General features: G+C 43.0%; 2 protein-coding genes across 2 annotated transcripts in view; one reads left to right on the top strand and one right to left on the bottom strand.

Annotated features, from left to right (window-relative positions):
- LOC147020458 (muscarinic acetylcholine receptor M1-like) overlaps nucleotides 1-21030 on the bottom strand; it is a 39404-nt gene extending 18374 nt beyond the window's left edge. Inside the window, exons 1-4 of the mRNA XM_085893789.1 lie at nucleotides 20895-21030; nucleotides 6255-6487; nucleotides 5602-6133; nucleotides 3670-3785 (exon numbers count right to left, since the gene is read on the bottom strand). Of these exons, the coding sequence (XP_085749915.1) occupies nucleotides 3670-3785; nucleotides 5602-6133; nucleotides 6255-6487; nucleotides 20895-21030 (1017 nt within the window). The remainder of the gene's footprint in view (nucleotides 1-3669; nucleotides 3786-5601; nucleotides 6134-6254; nucleotides 6488-20894) is intronic.
- LOC147020457 (E3 ubiquitin-protein ligase pellino homolog 2-like) overlaps nucleotides 1-22084 on the top strand; it is a 69310-nt gene that overhangs the window by 5900 nt on the left and 41326 nt on the right. The window lies entirely within an intron of this gene.

The raw sequence follows: 22084 nt of genomic DNA, 5'->3' as shown, positions 1-22084 counted from the left end.
ATATATATATATATATATATATATATATATATATATATATATATATATTGTGATGGACATCGATTCTGATCACTCTAAGAGTCTAAGTGGATGGCATGCTTTTTGAAGGCTCCGGCCACCAGTCCTCCCGAAACTTCCCATAGGATCCTACGCCCAGAGTGGTGTTGTCCAAAAGCCCAAGTGAGAGTGGGTACCATGCCGGCAGTTACGCAACAGATCCTCATCAGTCAGCTGAGCGGAACCAACGTTGCATACCCGCTTCTGTTATCAAACTTGGATAACTAATCCGTGCCGGCCAAACACCTCAGCAGTCTTCTCCCGCCATCAAAACAGACAGAATAAGTCAGAACACAGTTTCTTGAGGAAATGGCATTTAGTCAGAGCAATAAAATGCAAGTATTTACAAAGAGAGAAAACGATGAAATGACATATCTGTACAACAATTAATCACAGCCCGTGTACTTTCCCAAATTATCCCCTACGTGATATACCCGCCATCGGAACCTTATCAGTGACTTAGCACTCACTCTACAGTGTGCCAGCATCATGCATATGATGTGGAAGGGAGAGGATGAGTGATTGGCAAGGAAGATGAGACGAGGACACAAAGAGATAGATGGTGACAGGTTGGAGCCTTGCACACCTCACACTTGTTGATCCTGGCTCCACATCCTGACTGAAACCGGAACCCTCCATCCTCCACTCTGCTCGTGCAGCCACAGCTTCGCCGTTTCCCCACGGGCTGGTGACGTCATTCACAGCACGTCTTCAACGCATCTCTTGGTTGGACGCCTGGGTGAAATCGATGAGGCAGAGGGTCCAGCTCCGCAGCTAGCAGATGCGGGCACGTGAAGGTGAAGGTGTACAAGGGCAGAAGTGAAGAATTAAGGAAGAGAGCGAAAGAACAGAGACAGAAGATGCAGGAAAGAATGAAGTGTGAATCAAAGATGGTGAACGGTGAGAAAGGAATCATCAAAGCACTAAAATGAAACGCTTCGGGTCGGATTTGTGACGCCAGAGAACGTGGTTATCGAGTCACTCCAAAGTTAGTCACGAAAAGCGCTTCAGAGCCTGAAAGAAAGTAACCCGAGCGAGGAGGCAAAGTGAAAGGAATAACAGAGAGAAGGATGCAAAGGAACCTCCTCACGTATGTGCAAAAGAAAAGAAGCAAGCAGTCCAACAGATTCCGTAAACCCTGTCAAGCTCTGAATCTCCGAGTCTCCGATTCTCCATCCTTCTACCCCCTTCTTTGTAAGAGACTCTCCACTCCCCTTTTTCGATCCTCAAACTCAACCCCCCCCCTTTCACTCGAGACTCACCCTCCCCTCGAGTCTTTCAAATGTAAAATGATGATGTGATGCTTGTACGCACGCACGCACGCACGCACGCACGCACGCACGCACGCACGCACGCACGCACGCACGCACGCACGCACGCACGCACACACACACACACACACACACACACACACACACACACACACACATTGATTGAGGTGTATAGTGTAATTTGCAGGACCAACCATTGTTCAAAGAGAGATGTACGAATGGTTCACATGATAATTTCTTGTGACCATCCCTAGCTTGTTTACATACTTTTTGGCAAAACATCCCCACATCATTTTACATGAAATTAAAATGTTTTTGTCACCGCCCCTCCGACAAGGAAAGCGATGGGGGACATTAAAATGAGCTCCGTCCAACCAACCGACCACTTTTGTGTACGAGATGTTTCAAAAAGTATTGAATATTTAGCTTTCACATTGCAGATGTTCAACGTTCACTCAATGTTGAATGACATTCACGTGTCATTCCTCATGACATTCACTCAACCTGATTAGATCACGGCACGAATTGGCTGAATTCTGTTGCCCTGGCAACCATCTTGGTAACTAGGCTTGTGCACGTGATATTTTGAAAACCGTTGAACATTTAGCTTTAATATTGCAGCGATCTATTCCTCATACCACCCAAAATCAGCTCCTTGTTAACCTCCGCCATTTTCGAAGATGGATGGAGGTTACTGTTTTCACCCCTTTTTGTTTGTTTGTTTGTTTGTTTGTGAACAGTATTTCGGAAAAACTCCTCGACGGATTTCGACGAAACTTGGTAGGGGGGGGGGGGGTTAGGTATGCTCCAAGGATCATGCCATTAAATTTTGGACTTGGTCCCCCCCCGAAAAAAAATTGATATAGAATTTTTTTTTTTTTGCATTTCTACGTTTTCAGTGATTTCCAACCCACCCCCCAAATTTTTTTTTGCATTCCTACACGTTTTAAGTGATTTCCAACCCCCTCCTAAAATATTGTTACCCCCCCCCCCCAAAAAAAAATTGAGAATTTTTTTTTTTGCATTTCTACATGTTTTAAGTGATTTCCAACCCCCCCAAAAAATAGAGAATTTTTTTTTTTTGCATTTCTACATGTTTTAAGTGATTTCCAACCCCCCCCAACAAAATTGTTACCCCCCCCAAAAAATAGAGAAAAATGTTTTTTTTTGCATTTCTACATGTTTTAAGTGATTTCCAACCACCCCCCCCAAAAAAATTGTTACCCCCCCCCAAAAAAAAGAATTTTTTTTTGCATTTCTACATGTTTTAAGTGATTTCCAACCCCCCCCCCAAAAAAAATTGTTGGAGGGAAAAAAAATTTTTTGCAACTTTTTTTTCAACAAAATTTCGATTTTTTTTATTTTATTTTATTTTATTTTTTTTGCATTTTTACATGTTTTAAGTGATTTCCAACCCCCCCCCAAATTTTTTTTCATTTCTACATGTTTTAAGTGATTTCCAACCCCCCCAAAAAAATTGTTCGAGGAAAAAAAAAATTTTTTTGCAACTTTTTTTTCAACAAAATTTCGATTTTTTTTTTTTTGCATTATTTTTGCATTTTTACATGTTTTAAGTGATTTCCAACCCCTCCCTCCCAAAAAAAAATGTTGGAGAAAAGAACTATAACTCTGTCAGCACTGTTGACATCATATTTAATGAATAAGATATAAGGTTCATTTGAGTGACCCAGCAGTATTGGCGGCAGAGGTTTTGCACTCTCCCGAGTGCTCCCCCTCTAGTTATTCCTTGTTTCTGTACCTTTTAAACATGTATTTACATTTTTACTCACCAACGTTATTAAATGTTTGTCGCACTTCATTTACTACAAGTCGACGACGACAAACTGCAGGGCTGCGTGCGTGCTTAAGAGGTACAATCTGGGGTTCTGGAGCATGGGTGGGGTGAGGGTGAAGCTTAGAGAGGGTGAGTTGAAAGGGAAGCTTGATGAGAGTGGAGTGAGGGGGGACGCCCTTTGCCAGAAGGGATGGGGTGGGGGTGCAGAAATTGCCTTGTCACACGAATGCCCAAAAAGGTCTGATGACATTGATGAAATAACAGAGTATAAGAGGTTTCTAACATTATATCCTTTGGCTGCCAATAATTTAGTCCTCGCAGGTGTTTCGGAGCCTTTAGGAGGCAGACCTCAACATATCCTCAAAAGGATTCCCTGATTCCAATTTGTTCTGTACCCCGTATTTAGTGAAGCAACTTTCAAAATGACGTTTGAATGCTAATTCAGGGCTTTTGAGCATGCGCTGTGTGTGTTTATGGTGTCGTATGTTCACTTTGGTGACTCGTTCACCTATGTTTATGGTATGGAAGTCCTGTTTGTTGTGGTACCTGTTGAGCAGGTGGACAACACCAACAATGAAGATGACGTCCCTGATCAATCCTTGAGGCGTTCTCTAACTTGGGGACGTTCGCTGATTCCGAGTCTGTGTCCGAACCCTGGAGGCCTGACCATCATCAAGGGAAGGGGCCAAATGATGAAGGAATCAAACAATTGGGTAGCTATTGGCTCAAGTTAACAGATTGAGAAAACATACAGTGCATGAAAAACGATTACAACTACCCAAGTGTACATCCTCCCAACTAAAAAAACAAATGTGAGATGTTTTATTGAAACTTCCATAGACCTAACTCTCCACCCCCCCTCAAACTTCCATCATAACCACACACACACACACACACACACACACACACACACACACACACACACACACACACACACACACACACACACACACACACACACACACACACACACACACACACACACACACACACACACACACACACACACACACACACACACACACACACACACCTCTGATATTATGGGCCCTTCCACAACCATTTGCTGATAAAGCACGAGTAGGTGTGGTCTCACCCTACACCTTGGTCCCTTGATTTATGGGAAATACATTCACAATTACATCCTGGTTGGCATGCTTGGTGTCCCATCTGAGCACACTTTGTGATGTTGGGATCTGTTCAAGTCCTGCAGATTGTTATTATTAGTTTCATTTTGTCCGTGTAATTAATGTAAATGTTCAATGTTCTATCTGTACTATGTCTTTATCCTGCATCCAAGCACTTCATCCGCCTGAATCAATTCTTTTTTGTTGTTGTTGACATTTTTCAAGAAAAAATTTGCTTTGACTTATTACACTTTGCTTCTCAGATCAGGTTGCTTCGGCATCAGAATCAGACTATATTTGTAATATTTTATCCATTATTTCACTGTAAATATCTTGCACAAAATATTATTAAGCCCCCCTACTCCTCCTCCTCCTCCATATGCAGCACAAGACTGCAGGTAGCATCATTGGCTGTGAGTACAACTGTGCCACGGATGCAGTGTCCTCTATTACCAGTACACTGGTATTCATTTCACCGACCTCTGAAGAATGATAGGCTAAGTCAACCCCACCTGGTGTTAATTCAACGACAACAGGGGCTCAAACTCAAGATCCTAAGGTCTCAAGCCAGCCACCCTAACCACTAAGCCAACACCAAGCTTCTCCCAACAATGATGCAAACCAGCGGCTAAGTATTGCACACGAATGAATGAATCGGTCATACAAAAGATGAACATTGCACATTCCCTCCCGATCTCCACTTTCTGCCCACTTCCTCTGATACCATAGATTTCATCTCCCCCCCCCCTTTAATTCATTGCACTTGTCAAGAAATTATCTGATGGGTCTTCTCTGAAATCCTTCTACAAACCCCAATCCTGACACATACCTTGTTTCCATTTTTATCCTGTCAATGCAATCTTTCGTATCATCCATCCAACATTAATCTTTGTTTTATGTATTTTTATTTATTCTATATCAATGTTTAGTTTGTGATGTCGACACTAATGTAAGACTTCCCTCTGCCATAAAATATTTTCATTTTCCCTCTACAAACCCTGCAATTCCTCTCATACAGTATTGTTCTGCTGTGCCTAATACCTTGTCTCGATTAGCATGTTGGTAGCATGCCCACTCTGCACTGACAAATGATGCATGCTGCTCTTATTAGGTGACAGCACTTCAAAATGCATCACTACGTACATCTCGCAAGGAGTTTATCATTTTTAACACTACTTTTAACCACTCGCATGTAGAGAATGTAATAATGTCCATGTCGCAAGTATGGGGGACAAGGGCGGACCTTCGGTGCAGCTCAATCTCATCCTGGTATGGATAAAGCATGGAACCTCTATTGGAGACAAGGCATTATATGACTGAGTCAACCTCAAGGGAAGAAAAGCAGTCTCACCAGCCAATTCTTTGGTACGTTTCTCAGTCTCCTTGTATATCCTCCAGTAAAGGGCACACATAACGATGCAAGGCAGATAGAATGCAGCAAAAGCTGTACCAAAGGTAATGAGAGGTTCATTGAAGAATCCCACTGTACAGTCTGAGTCTGAGTTTGCAGTAGACCTGGCAATGTCCTCCTCACCAATCCACTCCCAAGATAGTATCGGTGGTGCCCAAAGCACAATGGAAACACCCCACGCTAGTCCAATAATCGCCGTGGCTCGGCGAGGCGTCCGTTTGGCACGGTACGTGAGCGGCCTGGTCACGGACAAGTAGCGATCGACGCTGATGGCCAGCAGATTGAGGACGGAGGCATTGCTGGCCACATAGTCCAGAGCTAGCCAAAGGTGGCAGGCAATGCGGCCCAACGGCCAACGCCCGAGTGCCAAGTAGGTGGTGTAAAGGTTCATGGAGAGAAGTCCTATGATCAGGTCAGCACATGCGAGGCTCAACAAGAAATAATTGTTTACAGTTCTCAGCTGGCTGTTCACCTAGTGGATTGGGCAAGATGTACAGAAAAGATAAACAAATGAGGTCAATGAGTGCGATTTCTTGGTGGCATAACAAATAATATGTTGACCTTTAACTCAAACCAGCACCTTGGGAACTGACCTTGAAAGCGACAACAACGAGTGTGTTTCCGGTAATGGTCACGAGACTCATGGCTGTCGTCAATATGACAACAATGATGACTTCCATAAGGGATGGTAGATCAGAAGTCATGTCTGCTGAGGTGAAAGATGTGGTGGAGGTTTGTGCAGAAGAGGAAGTGTTGCTGTGATTAACGGATGGTGGAGCTGCCATTTCCTTTTGCACCTTCTTCTTGTTAACAGGATATATTGATTCTGTCACCATAAGATGTGCACAAATTAAAACAGCGTGCATTATATCATACATTATAAATAAACAATCATCTAAAAGGTATTGCAGCTGTTTCAATGTTGCCATCTCTTTTTTTTTGCACCAGGATTCCGATGCGGTGCAGCCTTTTATCTTAATACAACATAACTAGTAAATGGGTTGGTAGGGAGAGTCTAAGGCTCTAGGCCCGAGAGGGAGGTTTCACTCACTTCGAGCTGAGCTTTCTAGTCTGGATTCTAAACCCGACTAAGTGATAAACTACCACCCTCCGGTTTCGCAGGCAGGGCGAGACATCGTGTGTGGCCTTTGGCGTCCCTCGGATGGAAGTTAAGCTGGGTGTCCCGTCTGCTAATTTCCCTGACATCACCATATCATCTCTTTTATCGGAATTGCTCTTCACAATTTCAAAGACTTTTAGTGCCAGGATGCCGAATGTTGCACCCGCTGGAGGGTTATATGGTGGAAGCCAGTCCCTCCGAAGGAGTACTGGAAACCAATTTTGCTACTCTGGTTGATGGACTATTAGTTATAGGACTTTATGTCAGTCATAATTAAATTTTACAGTACGTGTTACTGTTAGTGTTTGTTTCACCACAAATTGACCAATGTTCAAGGACCACACGTATCACATTTGCCAAGTTTTGTTGCATCGTTTAGAGGATTGATATACACCAAAGTATTACAGTTTCTACCATTTGAAGGTTCTTATGTCCTGACACTTCCTGGGTTAGGATTACAGTGTAGGAGTTAGAGATATACAGGGTGTCCCTAAAAAAATGACATCATTTGAAACTTGAATATCTAAGTAACTACATGTCTCAGGCAAACAAAAGTAAATAGGCTTCATGTTGAACAATAAAATATTTATTTATCAAAATTCGAACAAGAGATTCAGAGGGATGTAGATTTTATAACCGTTTTCTCAAAACTTCACAAATGTTCAATATGCGCACCGCCTGTGACACGACACACGTCAAGTCGGTGGTCCAGCTCCTAACAAACACGCTGTAGCATGTCTTGCGTAACACTCTCCAGCGCCTCAGTGATTCTCTGCTTAAGTTCCTCTAGGCTTGTAGGAAGAGGGGGGGCTATAGACCAGTCCTTTCACATATCCCCATAGAAAAAAATCACAAGGTGTCAAGTCACGTGAACATGGTGGCCATTTCAACAGCACATTGTCATTATCACTAGCACGCCCAATCCATCTTCCTGGTACATTCTCATTGAGATAAGAATTAAACATTCAACTTAGTTAGTTTTTACACATTTTGTTAAAATTTGAGTGAGAATTAGCTATGTTATTTGACTACGAAATGATGTCATTTTTTTTTGGGACACTCTGTATATTAAGGCTGACCCCTTTTACATTCAATCATTCAAATGTGTCATTCTCTTAATAGACCGTTGGTGCTGCCAAAACAGTTCCTGGGCAAAGGTTGTGCTGGCTGTATCGCCATTACCATCCCACAAATGAGTCAGGGCAGGAATTAGTCATTTGTTCAGAGTGCCGGTGATTGAGGACGCTGTGGGATCTTTAACGTCGAACCATGAATGCTGGCAGATTGGACATGCAGTTTAACATCCATCTGAGGGACGGCACACACATTCATGAATCGCTCTTCATGTGAAACACCAAGATGGCAATTTACAGCCTCTCCAGTATTTTAACCCAGACTAGATGGTTCAAGAAGTGAGTTTGTATCGTGCAAAGCTATCCTGGCAGCCCACCCTTCTATCTATAATTCCAGCAATGTGTGTGTGTGTGTGTGTGTGTGTGTGTGTGTGTGTGTGTGTGTGTGTGTGTGTGTGTGTGTGTGTGTGTGTGTGTGTGTGTGTGTGTGTGTGTGTGTGTCTGTGACCGCTGTTTCTCGACAACCACTAGTCCGATCTAATTGAAACTTGCCAGGTATATTTCTGGGGACCTGTGGATGTGCCTTTTCAAGGTTTGATATTAATCGGACAAGTGGTTCCCAAGTTATGGCCATTTATTTACCAAACCAATGACAGGACACGTTGCTGTGTAGGCGTGGCCGATGGGGAAAGGCGCCATTTAGTTACCAATGACAGGACACGTTGCTGCGTAGGCATGCCCGTTGGGGAAGAGATCCTCAGTTACCAATGACAGGACACGTTGCTTGGCATTTTGCACCCACAGTATCTATCTTCCATCTATAATTCCAGCAATCTGTTTGTTTGCCTTTTCAAGGTTTGAAATTAATCGGACAAGTGGTTCCCAAGTTATGGCCAAGTTAGAGCGCGTTCCCCATTATGGGTTACAACGTATGGACTTCCGCTAGTGATGACTTACTGTATTCTAATAATTTCTCGATTTCTTATGCGCATTTATAGATAAACACAATGCCCCAATCCAGTCGTCGTTTACGAGAGCGAAGGAACGGCCTGTGAAGTTTGTTTGAAAGTTTTTATTTGTTAATTTTTTTGCACGTACGGCTCGGCACGTACGGGCACGCGAGAGCAAAGGAACGGCCTGTGTGGTTGTTGTTTCTGGCATGCGGTTTGAAAGTTAATTTTTTTTTTTTGCACGTACGGCCACGCACATACGGGCACGCGAGAGCGAAGGAACGGCCTGTGTAGTTGTTTCTGGCACGTGGTTTGAAAGTTTTTTTTATTTTTTTTTTTTGCACGTATGACCACGCACGTACAGGCATGCACTAGTTTATAATAGATAATGTAGAAGTGTGGCCATTTTGTTTTGTTGTGTCATTATACGTTTGAGGTGTTTGTTTCTCGTGTATCCTGACAATCAATTTCTCAAAGACATCACAGGTTGTTTTGGGGTGTCAGCTTACTGATCATGTTTTAAGCCAAGCTATTCTGTGCCTATCTATTGTTACGGTTGTGGGGGTAGACGGAGGAATTTAATAGGAAATTTAGTATTGACTAGAGTAGTTTGGCCTGTGGACGTGTAGGAGGCATCTCGATGTGATGAAGTAGGGAAACTGTGAGCTTAAGTGCTACGTGACACCACACGGGGGGTGGTGTCATGTGAATTAGCGAGGGTTTAAGAATAAGCTCCCCCAGTATGTAATCCCCCCCCCCCAGTGACTTTTCCCATGTCTTTATAACCAAAAGCATGAGGAGAAACAAGAAAACATGCCGAGCAGGCAAAAGCCCTGCCTTTCCAGGTGTTCGTGCGAGCAGGCCAAGCCCCGGAGGCGGAGGATTGTTCGGCGTGACGTCAAAGAGGAAGGGTTGGTTGCGCATTTTGAGAGGAGAGAGAAAGAGCACATGTGAGGGGAGAATTCGGAAGATAAAACGGTGGTTTCGGCGACGTTAGTCAGTCAGAGGTGGAAGTTCAGGGTAAGCGCACACACGAAGCAAGACGCTGGCCTTTGCCTCTTGGTTGAGTCGTGAGAAACGGACCCTGAGCCTCGTGTATGTCGTCGCGGGTCGGTGAGGACGATTGACGCAAGAAGCGGCTGCACTGGGGCTCTGAGCCTTGGTGTTGAGTGCCGCTCACTGAGTGCCTGGCTTATGTTTGTCCTGCTACGAGAGAAGTGACGACGCCATTTTGCACTCGTCTGCACGTGCTGGTGGAAGCGCCTCAATTCTAAGTTCCATAAAGACCAGCTCTGGGCCAAGCTAAGTCCAAGAATAGTTGAAAGGAAGGGTTTTTTTTTTTTATTTTGTTTTCCCTTTGTCTGTAGTTGAGTCCTTGTGAAGAGGTGCCTCAACTTTAGGATTTATTTACTTCATTATTATCATTACCTTTTGAATTATTGTCCTTTGTAAATATTTGTTTATTTTCATTAAATGTGTTCACTTTAAGAAACTGTAGCCGTGTATTTGTAGTGGGGTTCGAGTATAACCCCACCCCCCCCCCCATGCTGTGCTTTCCCGTGCCTCCGTCCCTCCACCATTGCACCCTGCCCCTCCCGCACGCGTTATAATCTCCAAGGATGAACGTGTCCGCCTCCTATTAATAAGGAAAGGAACCACTCGACCGTTTGGGGGCTGGCGGTGTTAACTGCCCGTCACCACAAATTGGGTTGGGGGATTAACCTGAGCCAGCCAACCCCGCGACACCATCAAGACCACATTAAGCCCCATAAGGCTGCTTGTTGTGGAATGTGTACCTCGAGCACATCAAATGATCATCCTCACAGGGTTGTTACGATAGTATGAGCAGAACATCTGCTTGTGAGCACGTCATGTGGTAGGGTTGTGTAATGATGGTGACAAAGTGACAAAGTTGCCAGTGGCATTATGTTTTAGGGTTGTCCGTCCGTACGTCTGTCCATGCTAATTTTCTCTTTTATCTGATTGACCCAAATTATCACCATAAGTGCAACAACTTATGTGGAATGTTTATTTGATAATTATGACATTACAGGTCACGTGGTGTGGCAGCCATGTTGGAAAAAAGGGAAAAAATGGACCTCTGTATCTCCGAAACTGCTAAATGGAAAGAATTGAAACTTGGCACATGTGAAGTACTCCCCATGGGGGAAAAGTGGGATTTTTGTATGATGTCATAGCTGGCTTCATTATGATGTCATAATTGCACGTCTTTTTCTGATCAGTATGAAAAATTTTGAGGGTCACCTAGGACTAAATTGTATGTGGGAAAAAGTTGATGACATCATCGGCTATGTGGTTCGTCAGCCATATTGTTTTTAGCATACACGTCTTCAATAATCTTTTTCTCCGAAATGGCTCAACAGATCGAGGCAAAAATTTTCAGGTATTATTGCCTCTCCATGAAGAACAAAAAGTTCTCCAAATATAACGTCATAGGTCACATGTTTTGGCAGTCATTTTGGATTTACCCTCAAATTAAAAAACCATCTTCTCCAGAACAGCTTGACAGATCGAGTGGAAATTTCACCCACATGTTCCTCAAGCCTTGCGGATACCAGAGTGTTTACGAATAATTAGTAGGTCACATGGTCTGGCAACCAGAATTATTTCAACTTTTTAATCTGGGTTCAGGGATTTAAATCAAACTTGTTTAATTATGTCATCAGTGGCTTTGTTATGACATCATAATTGTATACATTGAATGCTTTATCCGATCAGTATGAAAATTTTTAAGGGTCATCGAGGGCTAAATTGTATGGGAGGGGTGGGGGTGAGGGGGAGAGTAATTGAAGACGTCATTGGTGATGTGTTTCGGCAGCCATATTTTTTTCAACATAAAAACCTTCAAAAATCTTCTCCAAAATTGGTTAACAAATCGAGGCAAAATTACAAGTATGATCACCATAAATGAGGAACAAAAAGTTATCCGCCTATGACATCACTGGTCACATGGTTTGGCAGCTTTGATTTTTTTTTGAAGAATAAACCTTAAAAATCTTCTTCTCCAGAACAGCCTGACAGATCGAGGAGAATCTTCACCCACGTGTTCCACAGCTTTGGGGATACCATAGTATTTATGAATAATTAATATCACATGGTCTGGCATACATATTGGTTTGAACCAAAATCTTAAAAGAATTCTTTCTCTTGAAGCACCTCATCTATCAATGTGAAATGTCACAATTATGATCCAGTAGTCATGTGGAATATATGTTTTAAATTTCAATCTGGTCGAACTCATGCTCTGACACCCCGAATTATTATTATTCCCGCGCTTTCAAAGAAAAGCGGGAATATTGTGATTGTCTCCGCTGTCCGTCCATCTGTGCGTACGTCCGTCTGTCTTACCCTGTAACTCCTCCTACACTGTTTGAAAGAGGAACTTGAAACTTTGGGACATAGTATATATATATATGTATGGGGAAGTGCACAACACTTTCGGATTTTTGATATGGCCCTGAGGGGCCGGGCTAGAGGGTTTGGGGTCATGGGGGTCGATTAATAAAAAATTGTCTTATAAATTTTTTTTAAGTGTATTTACCATTGTACATGGTAAATTATTTTATAAAGAACTTACTTATGTGGCCCCCATGAGTGACAGTCACAGGTTTTACTGTATTTATCTAATTGATTATGAATAATTATAATTAATATTATACACAGTTCATTCCTATGATTAAATTGATGCACAGTTCTATATTGCTGGACAATGTTAAATAAATGTTGACATGCTTGCAATGACTTCTAATTTAGTAATCATAGTAAGTCTTTGGTCATGAAGCACATCAAATAGAAAAGAATAGTCAATCCATTTTGCAAGATAAAATTTCACCTCGCGTTAATGGGACAAAGCAGTGCGCGCGGGAATATGCGATGGTGTGCCATCAACAACGTAGTTCTAGTTAAATATTTTGAATCTGTATTCAGGGATTTAAATCAAACTTGGTACAAGTATGTATAATCTATACTAATAAATATGTGTGTGTGTGTGTGTGTGTGTGTGTGTGTGTGTGTGTGTGTGTGTGTGTGTGTGTGTGTGTGTGTGTGTGTATGTGTGTGTGTGTGTGTGTAAATGTGTCTCCTCCATGACTCCAAAACCATAAAACCTAGAAGCCTGAAACTTTGCAAGCATAGGAAGAAAACTCCCACGAAGTGCAGGAGTGAAAATATGGTGTTTCGGTGATTTAAAACACCCGTTTTGAAAATAATTAACGCTCCTATTTAATTATATATGCCTGGTGTTGGCTTAAGGTTAGGGTGGTGGGTTTGGGATCCAAGGTTCCTGAGTTCAAACCCCACTCGGCTGTTGAATTAATACCAGGTGGGGTTGACTCTGCCTGTCATCCTTCTGAGGTCGGCAAAATGAGTGCCAGCTTGCTGGTATCCTGTATTGGAGTGGTGACCTGTCCAGGATTGTCCCCAATAGCCAAGCAGACTGCTTAGGCAGCACCAATGCTCTGCACAGAGCATGGTCCCAGTGGATGGATGGATTTAATTATATCCTTTGTCAGGCACATCCTCGGCCACCTCGCTCTTTGGGGTCTGAAGGCATCTCTTGTATGACCTTGCTGTGGTCCGAAGCTGCCATGTTTTTTGGCCTGCTCAATCATGCCTTGACTTGGAACAGGCAGCAATGATTTCTTTACGATAGTTTTTTTTCACTTTCATCATTCAAATTATCGAATGCCTTTTCATCATAGCTAAAAAATCCCTGTATACATCACTTTTTTAAGTGCTGTAGTTTTCAAATTAGGAGCTCAGAGCGATTTCATGCATTATGTGATGCGATTTTCCACTATCTACTCTCACGGACTAATTAAAGTATGTATCGTCGAAATAATATTTCGGGTTTGAGGATTGGATATCGTCCGGACTAAATAATTGTCAAAACCTGAAGTGAAATCTGATAATTTAAAGAAATAACGAGTCTTATAACTAAACCGATTATACTTATTTACTTTAAGCAAGCAAGGCTATATTCCCTCCTCCATATATACAAAAGAAAATCTGTAATTTCCAAAGCATTAAACTTATCTTTTTCAACTGTTTGGAGAATTATATTGAGTGAACAAAAGATTTAAGAATGTGCCAAAATTAACCAGCTTCATGAAGAAACATGACGAAATGTATTCACTGCTTGACCTCACGCCCTGTCCCCCAGAGGGACTGCCTATCCATAGTGTCTGCCAGATCTGTGTCTATATTTTCAGAGGTTTTAGAGGTGCACTACAGGGAGTTAAAGCAAATCTGGTGGAAAACAGACGTTTTAAAATAGTAACAACGTTTGCATGGACTGTGAACAATGTACCATGTAATGCGTGCACAGATGAGCAGGCAACGTGGCGTATGAACTGCAATGTTTATTTCATGAGCGATTAAACTTTGTGATCTCTCCATGGTTGTTCTACCTTAAAGAGCAACTCTTTTGTGGATAAACTAAGAAAGTCATTATTTGAACGAATTCATTTAATGTATTTAACTGATGCGGGCGTGGTGAAGAACAGCTTTAAAGTTAAAGGGATCCTATATGGTATGCAGCCACAGTCTGGCCAGCTGTTCCTTCTCAACCATTTAATTGAAGTGCTTAAGCCACTTGCCCAGCACCTTTCAGTCTTTCGCAGTACTACACTACGTTATTCTGAGCGAATTATTCACTCACTGCAGATGCTTTTGCCGTGCCATGTCATTCAGAGCAAGCGGTTCGTGCTCGGTCGTCGTGAGCGAGCTGTTCGTGCTCGGTCGTCGTGAGCGAGCTGTTCGTGCTCGGTCGTCGTGAGCGAGCGGTTCGTGCTCCGTCGTCGCGAGCGGGCGGTTCGTGCTCCGTCGTCGCGAGCGGGCGGTTCGTGCTCCGTCGTCGCGAGCGGGCGGTTCGTGCTCAGTCGTCGCGAGCGGGCGGTTCGTGCTCCGTCGTCATGAGCGAGCGGTTCCTGCTCCGTCATCCTGAAGGAGTGTGTCATCCTGAGTGAATGTTCATGCTCTGTCATCCTGTGTGACTTGTTCGTGCTCTGTCATCCTGATCGAGTTGTTCATGCTCCATCATTATGAGCGAGTTGTGAAATAAACACCCCATTTCCGAGCAGTTTGACATATTAACGTGTTTTCTAAATTACCAAGGCAAATCTTTTTTTCCATCCATCACACGCTGCTGTTTATAAAGACTCATGTTTGTGAACATATTCCTGAAGTGTCTATTTAAATGCAACATTGTTTTTCGGTGAAAGCCACTCAAGGTTTTTGGGATGTTTACAGTACGTACTGGAGTCGGTAATCACACTGACTCCAACCTGCCAATTCCTGAAAATTTTTCGATATCAGCCAAGCGTGTGTGTGTGTTTGTGTGTTGTTCATAAAGCATAACATATTCTCTCTGTTAACTCCCCTACCCCCACCCCTCTCTCTCTCTCTCCCTGTCCCATCCTTGCTCTACCCCTCCACCCCCCCCCCAAATACAGTGCAGCACCCTCCTCTCACACCTCTCTCATCTCCCCTCCCTTCTCTCTCTGTCTGTCTGTCTCTATCTCTGGACATATCCAGACGGTGTTTGTCTCTGGAAGTGTCTGGATGGTATTTGTCTCCAGATGTGTCAGGATGGGAGTTTGTCTCTGGACAGCTTGGCTCTGAAAGCGTCCGTGCGGTGTTTGTCTCCGGACGCATCTGGGCGGTGTTTATGTCCAGACGGTAGTTTATCTTCGGACGTGTCTGGGCGGTGTTTGTCTCCGGACATGTTGGGGTGGTGTTTGTCTCCAGACGCGTCAGGGTTGTGTTTGTCTTCGGACGCGTCGGGGTGGTGTTTATCTCTGGATGCGTCGGGGCAGTGTTTATGTCCAGACAGGAATTTATGTATGGACGTGTCCAGGCGGTGTTTGTCTCCAGACGCATCAGCGTGGTGTTTGTCTTCGGTTGCGTCAGGGTGGTGTTTGTTTCCAGACGCATCAGGGCGGTGCTTGTCTCCGGACGAATCAGGGTGGTGTTTATCTCCAGATGTGTGCGGATAGAAGTTTGTCAGTGGATGTGTCCGAGTAGTGTTTTTCTCTGGACGTGTCCGGGTGGTGTTTGTGTCTGGAAAGCTTGGTCCCAGATGCGTCGGGGCAGTGCTTGTCTCCGGACGCGTCAGGGCGGTGTTTATCTCCAGATGTGTCCGGACTGGAGTTTGTCACCAGATGTGTCTGAGCAGTGTTTTTCTCTGGACGTGTCCGGGCGGTGTATGTGTATGGAAAGCTTGGCGCTCCGGACGTGTTAGGGTGGTGTTTGTCTCCAGACATGTCGGGATGCTGTTTGTCTCTGGACACGTCGGGGCGGTGTTTGTCTCTGAACATGTCCGGGTGGTATTTATGTCTGGATGGGAGTTTGTCTCTGGACATGTCCGAGCAGTCTTTGTCTCCGGACGGCCTGGCTCCAGATGTATCCGGTGGGTTTTCTCTCCAGACGTGTCCGGGCGGTGTTTGTCTCCGGGCCGCGTTTCTTGTATGACTGGTAGAAAATGGATTTCAGACATTATTTTGATTACACCTTCATGTTATTCTCTGCAGAATCAGTTTGATGAGACAGTTTGAATCATAATTAACGCTCCACCACATGTCTGCCTTCCCTTCCTCTCACCTCACACTGTCTTCCCATCCCCCATCCCTCCTCGCTCCCACACCCCTCCTCGCTCCCACACCCCTCCTCGCTCCCACACCCCTCCTCGCTCCCACACCCCTCCTCGCTCCCACACCATCATCTTTTCCCCTCCACCTCTTCACTCTCCCCCCTCTCTCCGTCACCCCTATCTCTCTCTCTTCCCCCCACTTTTTCTCCCCCCCCCTTCAGTATTCCCTTCTGGCGACGTCGCAGAGTGCCCTTCTAGTTCCGTATGGGACAAGGTTTTCCTCACACATACAGAGTCTGGAGTGTTATTGTTGTAATCTAAACACAAATATCATTTTGAGATTTCTGTAATTGAAAGTTTGTAAAAGGTATCAGATGCGAATTACACTTTTATATTATGTGGTGGATAGTCCATGAATCCGAAATGAAATTTTCATGTGTAACGAATATCTGAGTAATACATATTTCCTTGTATGTAATGTGCTTTTAAAATAACCATTTTTTATTCGGCTTGACACCCAAGATCCCTCATCCTGGCTCACCATTGCAGGTATAAAGCGTTTCCTAAAATATACCGTTTCCATCTTGTTTTTCATTCCCTTGACATGAAGACGTGGGATTGATCATCACACCAATCCTAAACCCCTCTGGATAGCTTTTAGCCAAGACTAAAAGCTTTGAAAACATGGGTAGCTTCGTTTGTAATGAAAGTGTTTCATCGGTGTGCATGGCATACTGAGTTCAAAAGATCCACTCCGCATGAGAGCACAACAATCCGTTGACCTTTCTCTCAACGACAGCACCCCACCACTTTGAACTATCATCCTGTATCCTCCACCACCCACCCCCGTGCTACCTGGTGACTCAATGGAACCACCATGGCTTGTAAGGTGCATTAAGCCTTTCTTGGCCACCCTTTGTCAAAACGATGTAACTGTCATCATAATGGGAACACCACGATAGACTTTTGACCTTTGAAATTACAGATGTGTTGAATAAGCGATTGAGTTTACGACTCCTATTAAGTCTTGTACAATGTACTTGTCCTCGACAGAACAGATTCCCAAATGGAATGTGACATTTTATAATGGATTTCCCATCGACTCCACATCACCTTTTAAGACATTCGTTCAATCTCGCTCACAATTCCACAAACTTGATGTCCCTCAATCTCACTTTGTGCAAGGTCATGGTCACTATGGATCTAGGGGTCATATGTGCTGCTTCATTAGTACTCCGATTAAAGAAACTTGGGTCATTGTACTTCTTTCACATTGCCCATGTTATAAAATACCTTTAAAAAAGGCAAAAGTGAAACAATATAATATTCAGCTGAAGCGGGTTCGAGGCCGTTTATTCCTAATACGTGAAATGGCCTGCAACTTATACCTACAGAAAACAGACTTTTTGGAACGCCAGCCACATTTTCCATCCAACCATCGTGCAACATTGAAATTGTCGGAGGGTAGGCACTCCAATGTTGAAAGTTGTGTCAATCGCTCAAGCGGATGCAGAATAAACGAACTTAAAAGCGATTAAAGGTGAACAATTGAAGTCAAGGATAGTTCTACAAAATGGTCAAGGATGGTTGCGAACACCTATTATCAGTATAACATGATATAATTACAGTTTTATGAGCAAACACAAAATATAAAGTCTGAGGACTAAAGAAATTTGTTTTATAAGAAATGAGTAATAAAAAAATATATATATATATATTTATAAATCAACATCAAAAATAAAAACTTAGAAAACTCTGCTATTCAAAAAGTTTCACTTAACTAAGTTAATAATTGATTCAAAAATCATGAAGATTTACAAAAAGGGAACTGAAATTATCACATCAACAATAAATTTGTGAAACTAAAATTAGCACAGAAATTGCAAAAAGGTTGAGAGCTATCTATCTATAATTCCAGCTGTGTGTGTGTGTGTGTGTGTGTGTGTGTGTGTGTGTGTGTGTGTGTGTGTGTGTGTGTGTGTGTGTGTGTGTGTGTGTGTGTGTGTGTGTGTGTGTGTGTGTCTGTGACCGCTGTTTCTCGACAACCACTGGTCTGATCTCATTGAAACTTGCTAGATATATTGCTGGGGACCTGAGGATGTGCCTTTTCAAGGTTTGATATGAATCGGACAAGTGGTTCCCAAGTTATGGCCATTTATTTACCAAACCAATGACAAGACACGTTGTTGCGTGGGCGTGGTCGATGGGGAAGGGAAGCTCAGCCGCGTTCCCCATTACAGGTTACAACGTACGGACTTCTGGATAATGATGACTTCGTGTATTCTAATAATTTCTCGATTTCTTATGCGCATTTATAGATAAACACAATGGCCGAAGTTATGATCGTTTTCATATTAGACGGTGTATAAATTTTGGTAACATCAGAGTGCTGGTATGTTCCAAACCAGGAAGTAAATTTTTTTTTCTCTCCTCTTCTCTTTTTGTTTTTCCTTGCCACGACATTGCAAAAAGGTAAAATACGTTGGCGCTAATTGAATAATTTGGTATTAAAACTAAATTGCGAATAATCGTAACTGCGAATAATATGCAAACTTCTGGGCCACGCACGTACGGGCACGTGAGAGCGAAGAAACGGCCTGTGTGGTTGTTGTTTGTTGCTCGTGGTTTGAATATTTATTTATTAATTTTTATTTTTTACGGGCACATGCTAGTTAATTCAATGTGCAGAAAACATAAACAGACAATATACAAGCACCATACAACATGTTCCTTATGTCAAGGAAAATGAAGGTGGGATATTGACCCATAAATTAATTTAAGATGGGATGAAGACCCATAGAGGAATTGAAGGTGGGGTAATGACCCATAAACTCACATGCATGCGAGTTCAAATCAAAAACGTTGTGTAATTTTCTTGGAATGAATATAAATTAAAACTACAACGGCACTCAATAGAGTGCACACTTCCACCAGGCGAAACAGTTTACGTTTCGTATTCCACCGATAGGCAGATCTGCATCTCGACCTGAACCAAAATCGAATCAGCTTGTTCTTGTCACCCACACAACTCATCCAAGTTTTATCATAATCTCTCCACAACCTTTTGAAATATTGTGCCTTAAATCGTTTTTGGCCCTATTTTTCAATGGTGAAGAATAGAATCACTTTGAAAATTAAAAAAATTCTCAGATTTGGTAACTCCATGTTGGCACTCTACCTCCACTGGCTTTGTCAATATAAACCTGTTTTACTTTTTCACTTGGCGGCTGTGTTATCAGTTCAGGTGACAGGCTATCTCATTAACCTTAGGCCGAGGCATACGATAAGTGATTTCCTCGCATTTACTAGTTGCATTCAACAATGACAATCGAGTGTTTTTCATCCTGGTTAATAAACCCTTAACTCTACACATTGCTGCAAAACCCACAAACACCTTAAGATTCATGATGGTTTGTACCATGTTCGTGGAAATAAACAATTTAATACTTCGTGATAAGATTACTTTGTTAGAAACTCACTTTGGGAGTCGGTGAGTTTCTAATGAGTTTTTGTGTTAAGAAAAGCTTTTAGATCACATTACGGATGCATTTTAAAAAGAAAACGAGAAAGAATTCCAAAATGTAAAGCCGTCCACGTCCGCTTTGTACTCAAACTAAACTTGACGAAACCAACAGCTAAAATAAAGTTTATATTTATATATTTTATTCATTTGTGTTCTCCTTATTCTCATAATAAAGTTTGTTGAAGATTTGATGACAAAACCTCAGGTATTATGCCAAAGAAGCCCTGCACACTTTTGATCATTTTGTCTGCCGAGAAATAACCAGTTTACTCAGAGAGGCCTCCATGTAATTGGCTTTTCCCCCAAACAACCACATTCCCAGAATTCGTCTCCAAGGTGAAAAAAAACAAACTCGTGGTCTCGTGCTTAACACATTGTGGCCGGGCTAATAAGGGCTATTTATAGTTACTATGACTTTGCCCTGTCACATTTCGACCCAATTAATTATTTTCTCCATATTTTCAAAATAAAGGTTTGTTGAAAATTTAATGACAAAAGCTCAAATGGTGAAAAAAAAGTTATGGCCTCGACACACACGCACACGCACACGCACACGCACACGCACACGCACACGCACACGCACACGCACACGCACACGCACACACAATTGCAAAACTACATCTCCACTGCAGTTGGGGGGGCGGGGGGGGGGAGGGGTGAGGAGGGAAAGATGGGATAAACAGAGCAAGCATTATATACAGTATACCACGACTACCCCATTTATGAAGATCACTTTCACAAATGAAGTATCACAAGAAAAATATTATTTGTGAGGAAACTCGTGGTATAATCAAAGACATCAATCATCTGCAGACATCCACGGACTTGTGTCCCCAAGACCCGAATCATAATATACTTTTACATGAGATTATTATGTTCGAGTTTAGAATCTCCAAATAAGCATGTGGGTACCAATGTGTGAAAAATACTACAAACGTGCGTGGGAAACAACGCTTACCCTGCAATCGCGCATTGGCTCCGTGGACCCTGCTCTGTGTGACCCACACGCTCGATAAAGGCTGCAATGGCGATGAGTGGTGTGGCCCCGGGGGTGTGCGTACGAGGGACGGCCCACTGGTTGCACTTAAAAGCATGCCTCCTCAACCCAAATTTTTTTAAACACACACGAACATATATATCAGTCATTTATTTTATTTCTTTATTTGACTGCAGTATGTGCGTCTGTGTTTGTGTATCTGTGTCTGTACATTATTTTACTCCTTCTACTATGTCTGTGCATTGTTAGTATTACCATAATCACCTGTAATTGATTCTCAAATCACTCAACCTGAGCACGAGGGAGTCTTGAGACGATTTTTCTTCAATCACATCATGCATTGAGATATATTTTTGAAAAGGCCAGGGTACATTTTTTTTTTTTAGGGTGATGATTGGCTTGGTGTTGGCTTCGTGGTTTGGGTGGCTGGCTTGGGATTTTAGGGTCCTGAGTTCAAGCCCCGTTGGATGCTGAATTAACACCAGGTGGGGTTGACTCAACCTGTCATCCTTCTGAAATTGGTGAAATGAGTACCAGTGCACTGGTATTGGGGCACTGCATCAGTGGCACAGCTGTGCCCGAACAAAATGATAGCTACCTGCCAGCCAAGCTGTCATATGCAATAACAGAACAGGGTGATGATTATATGACGATTGTAGATACATTTGATATTTGTCAATGGAATCAAATTGAAGCAATGCACAATACCTCTCTCACCTCTCTCTCTGGGTACCTCTCTCACCTGCCATGGCACCTCAGCAAAAGCTTTCTGCGACTCATTGGGACTGACTCAATCGGTCAACTTCCCGACCCGGATCTCAACCAATGGTACTCCATCTCTTCTGGATCTGATTTTGACAAATTTCCCTGACAATATCTGCTGCTCTTCCTTCGCTCCAATTGGTTCTTCTGACCACGTCCTTGTTAAAGTGGACATCTCTCTGGCTGTTATCAGAGAACCGCCTCACCGCCGTCGAGTCTGGCATTTCACTCAAGCCGACTGGCAGGGTCTCTGAGCAGCCATCAAACTTACAGACTGGTCTCCTATCACTACTTTCTCAAACATCAACTCATCCTGGGAATTCTTTCAAAGAAACCTTCTCTCCCTCATGCACAGATTTATCCCCTCTCGTGTTCAGTTGTCTTACCCT

The sequence above is a fragment of the Eptatretus burgeri genome, chromosome 9 (genome assembly GCF_056783735.1).
Source record: "Eptatretus burgeri isolate ZD-2024b chromosome 9, Ebu_testis_v1, whole genome shotgun sequence".
Taxonomy (NCBI): Eukaryota; Metazoa; Chordata; class Myxini; order Myxiniformes; family Myxinidae; genus Eptatretus; species Eptatretus burgeri.
Note: the sequence above shows the minus strand (reverse complement) of the source record. Positions and strands in the feature narration are given on the sequence as shown.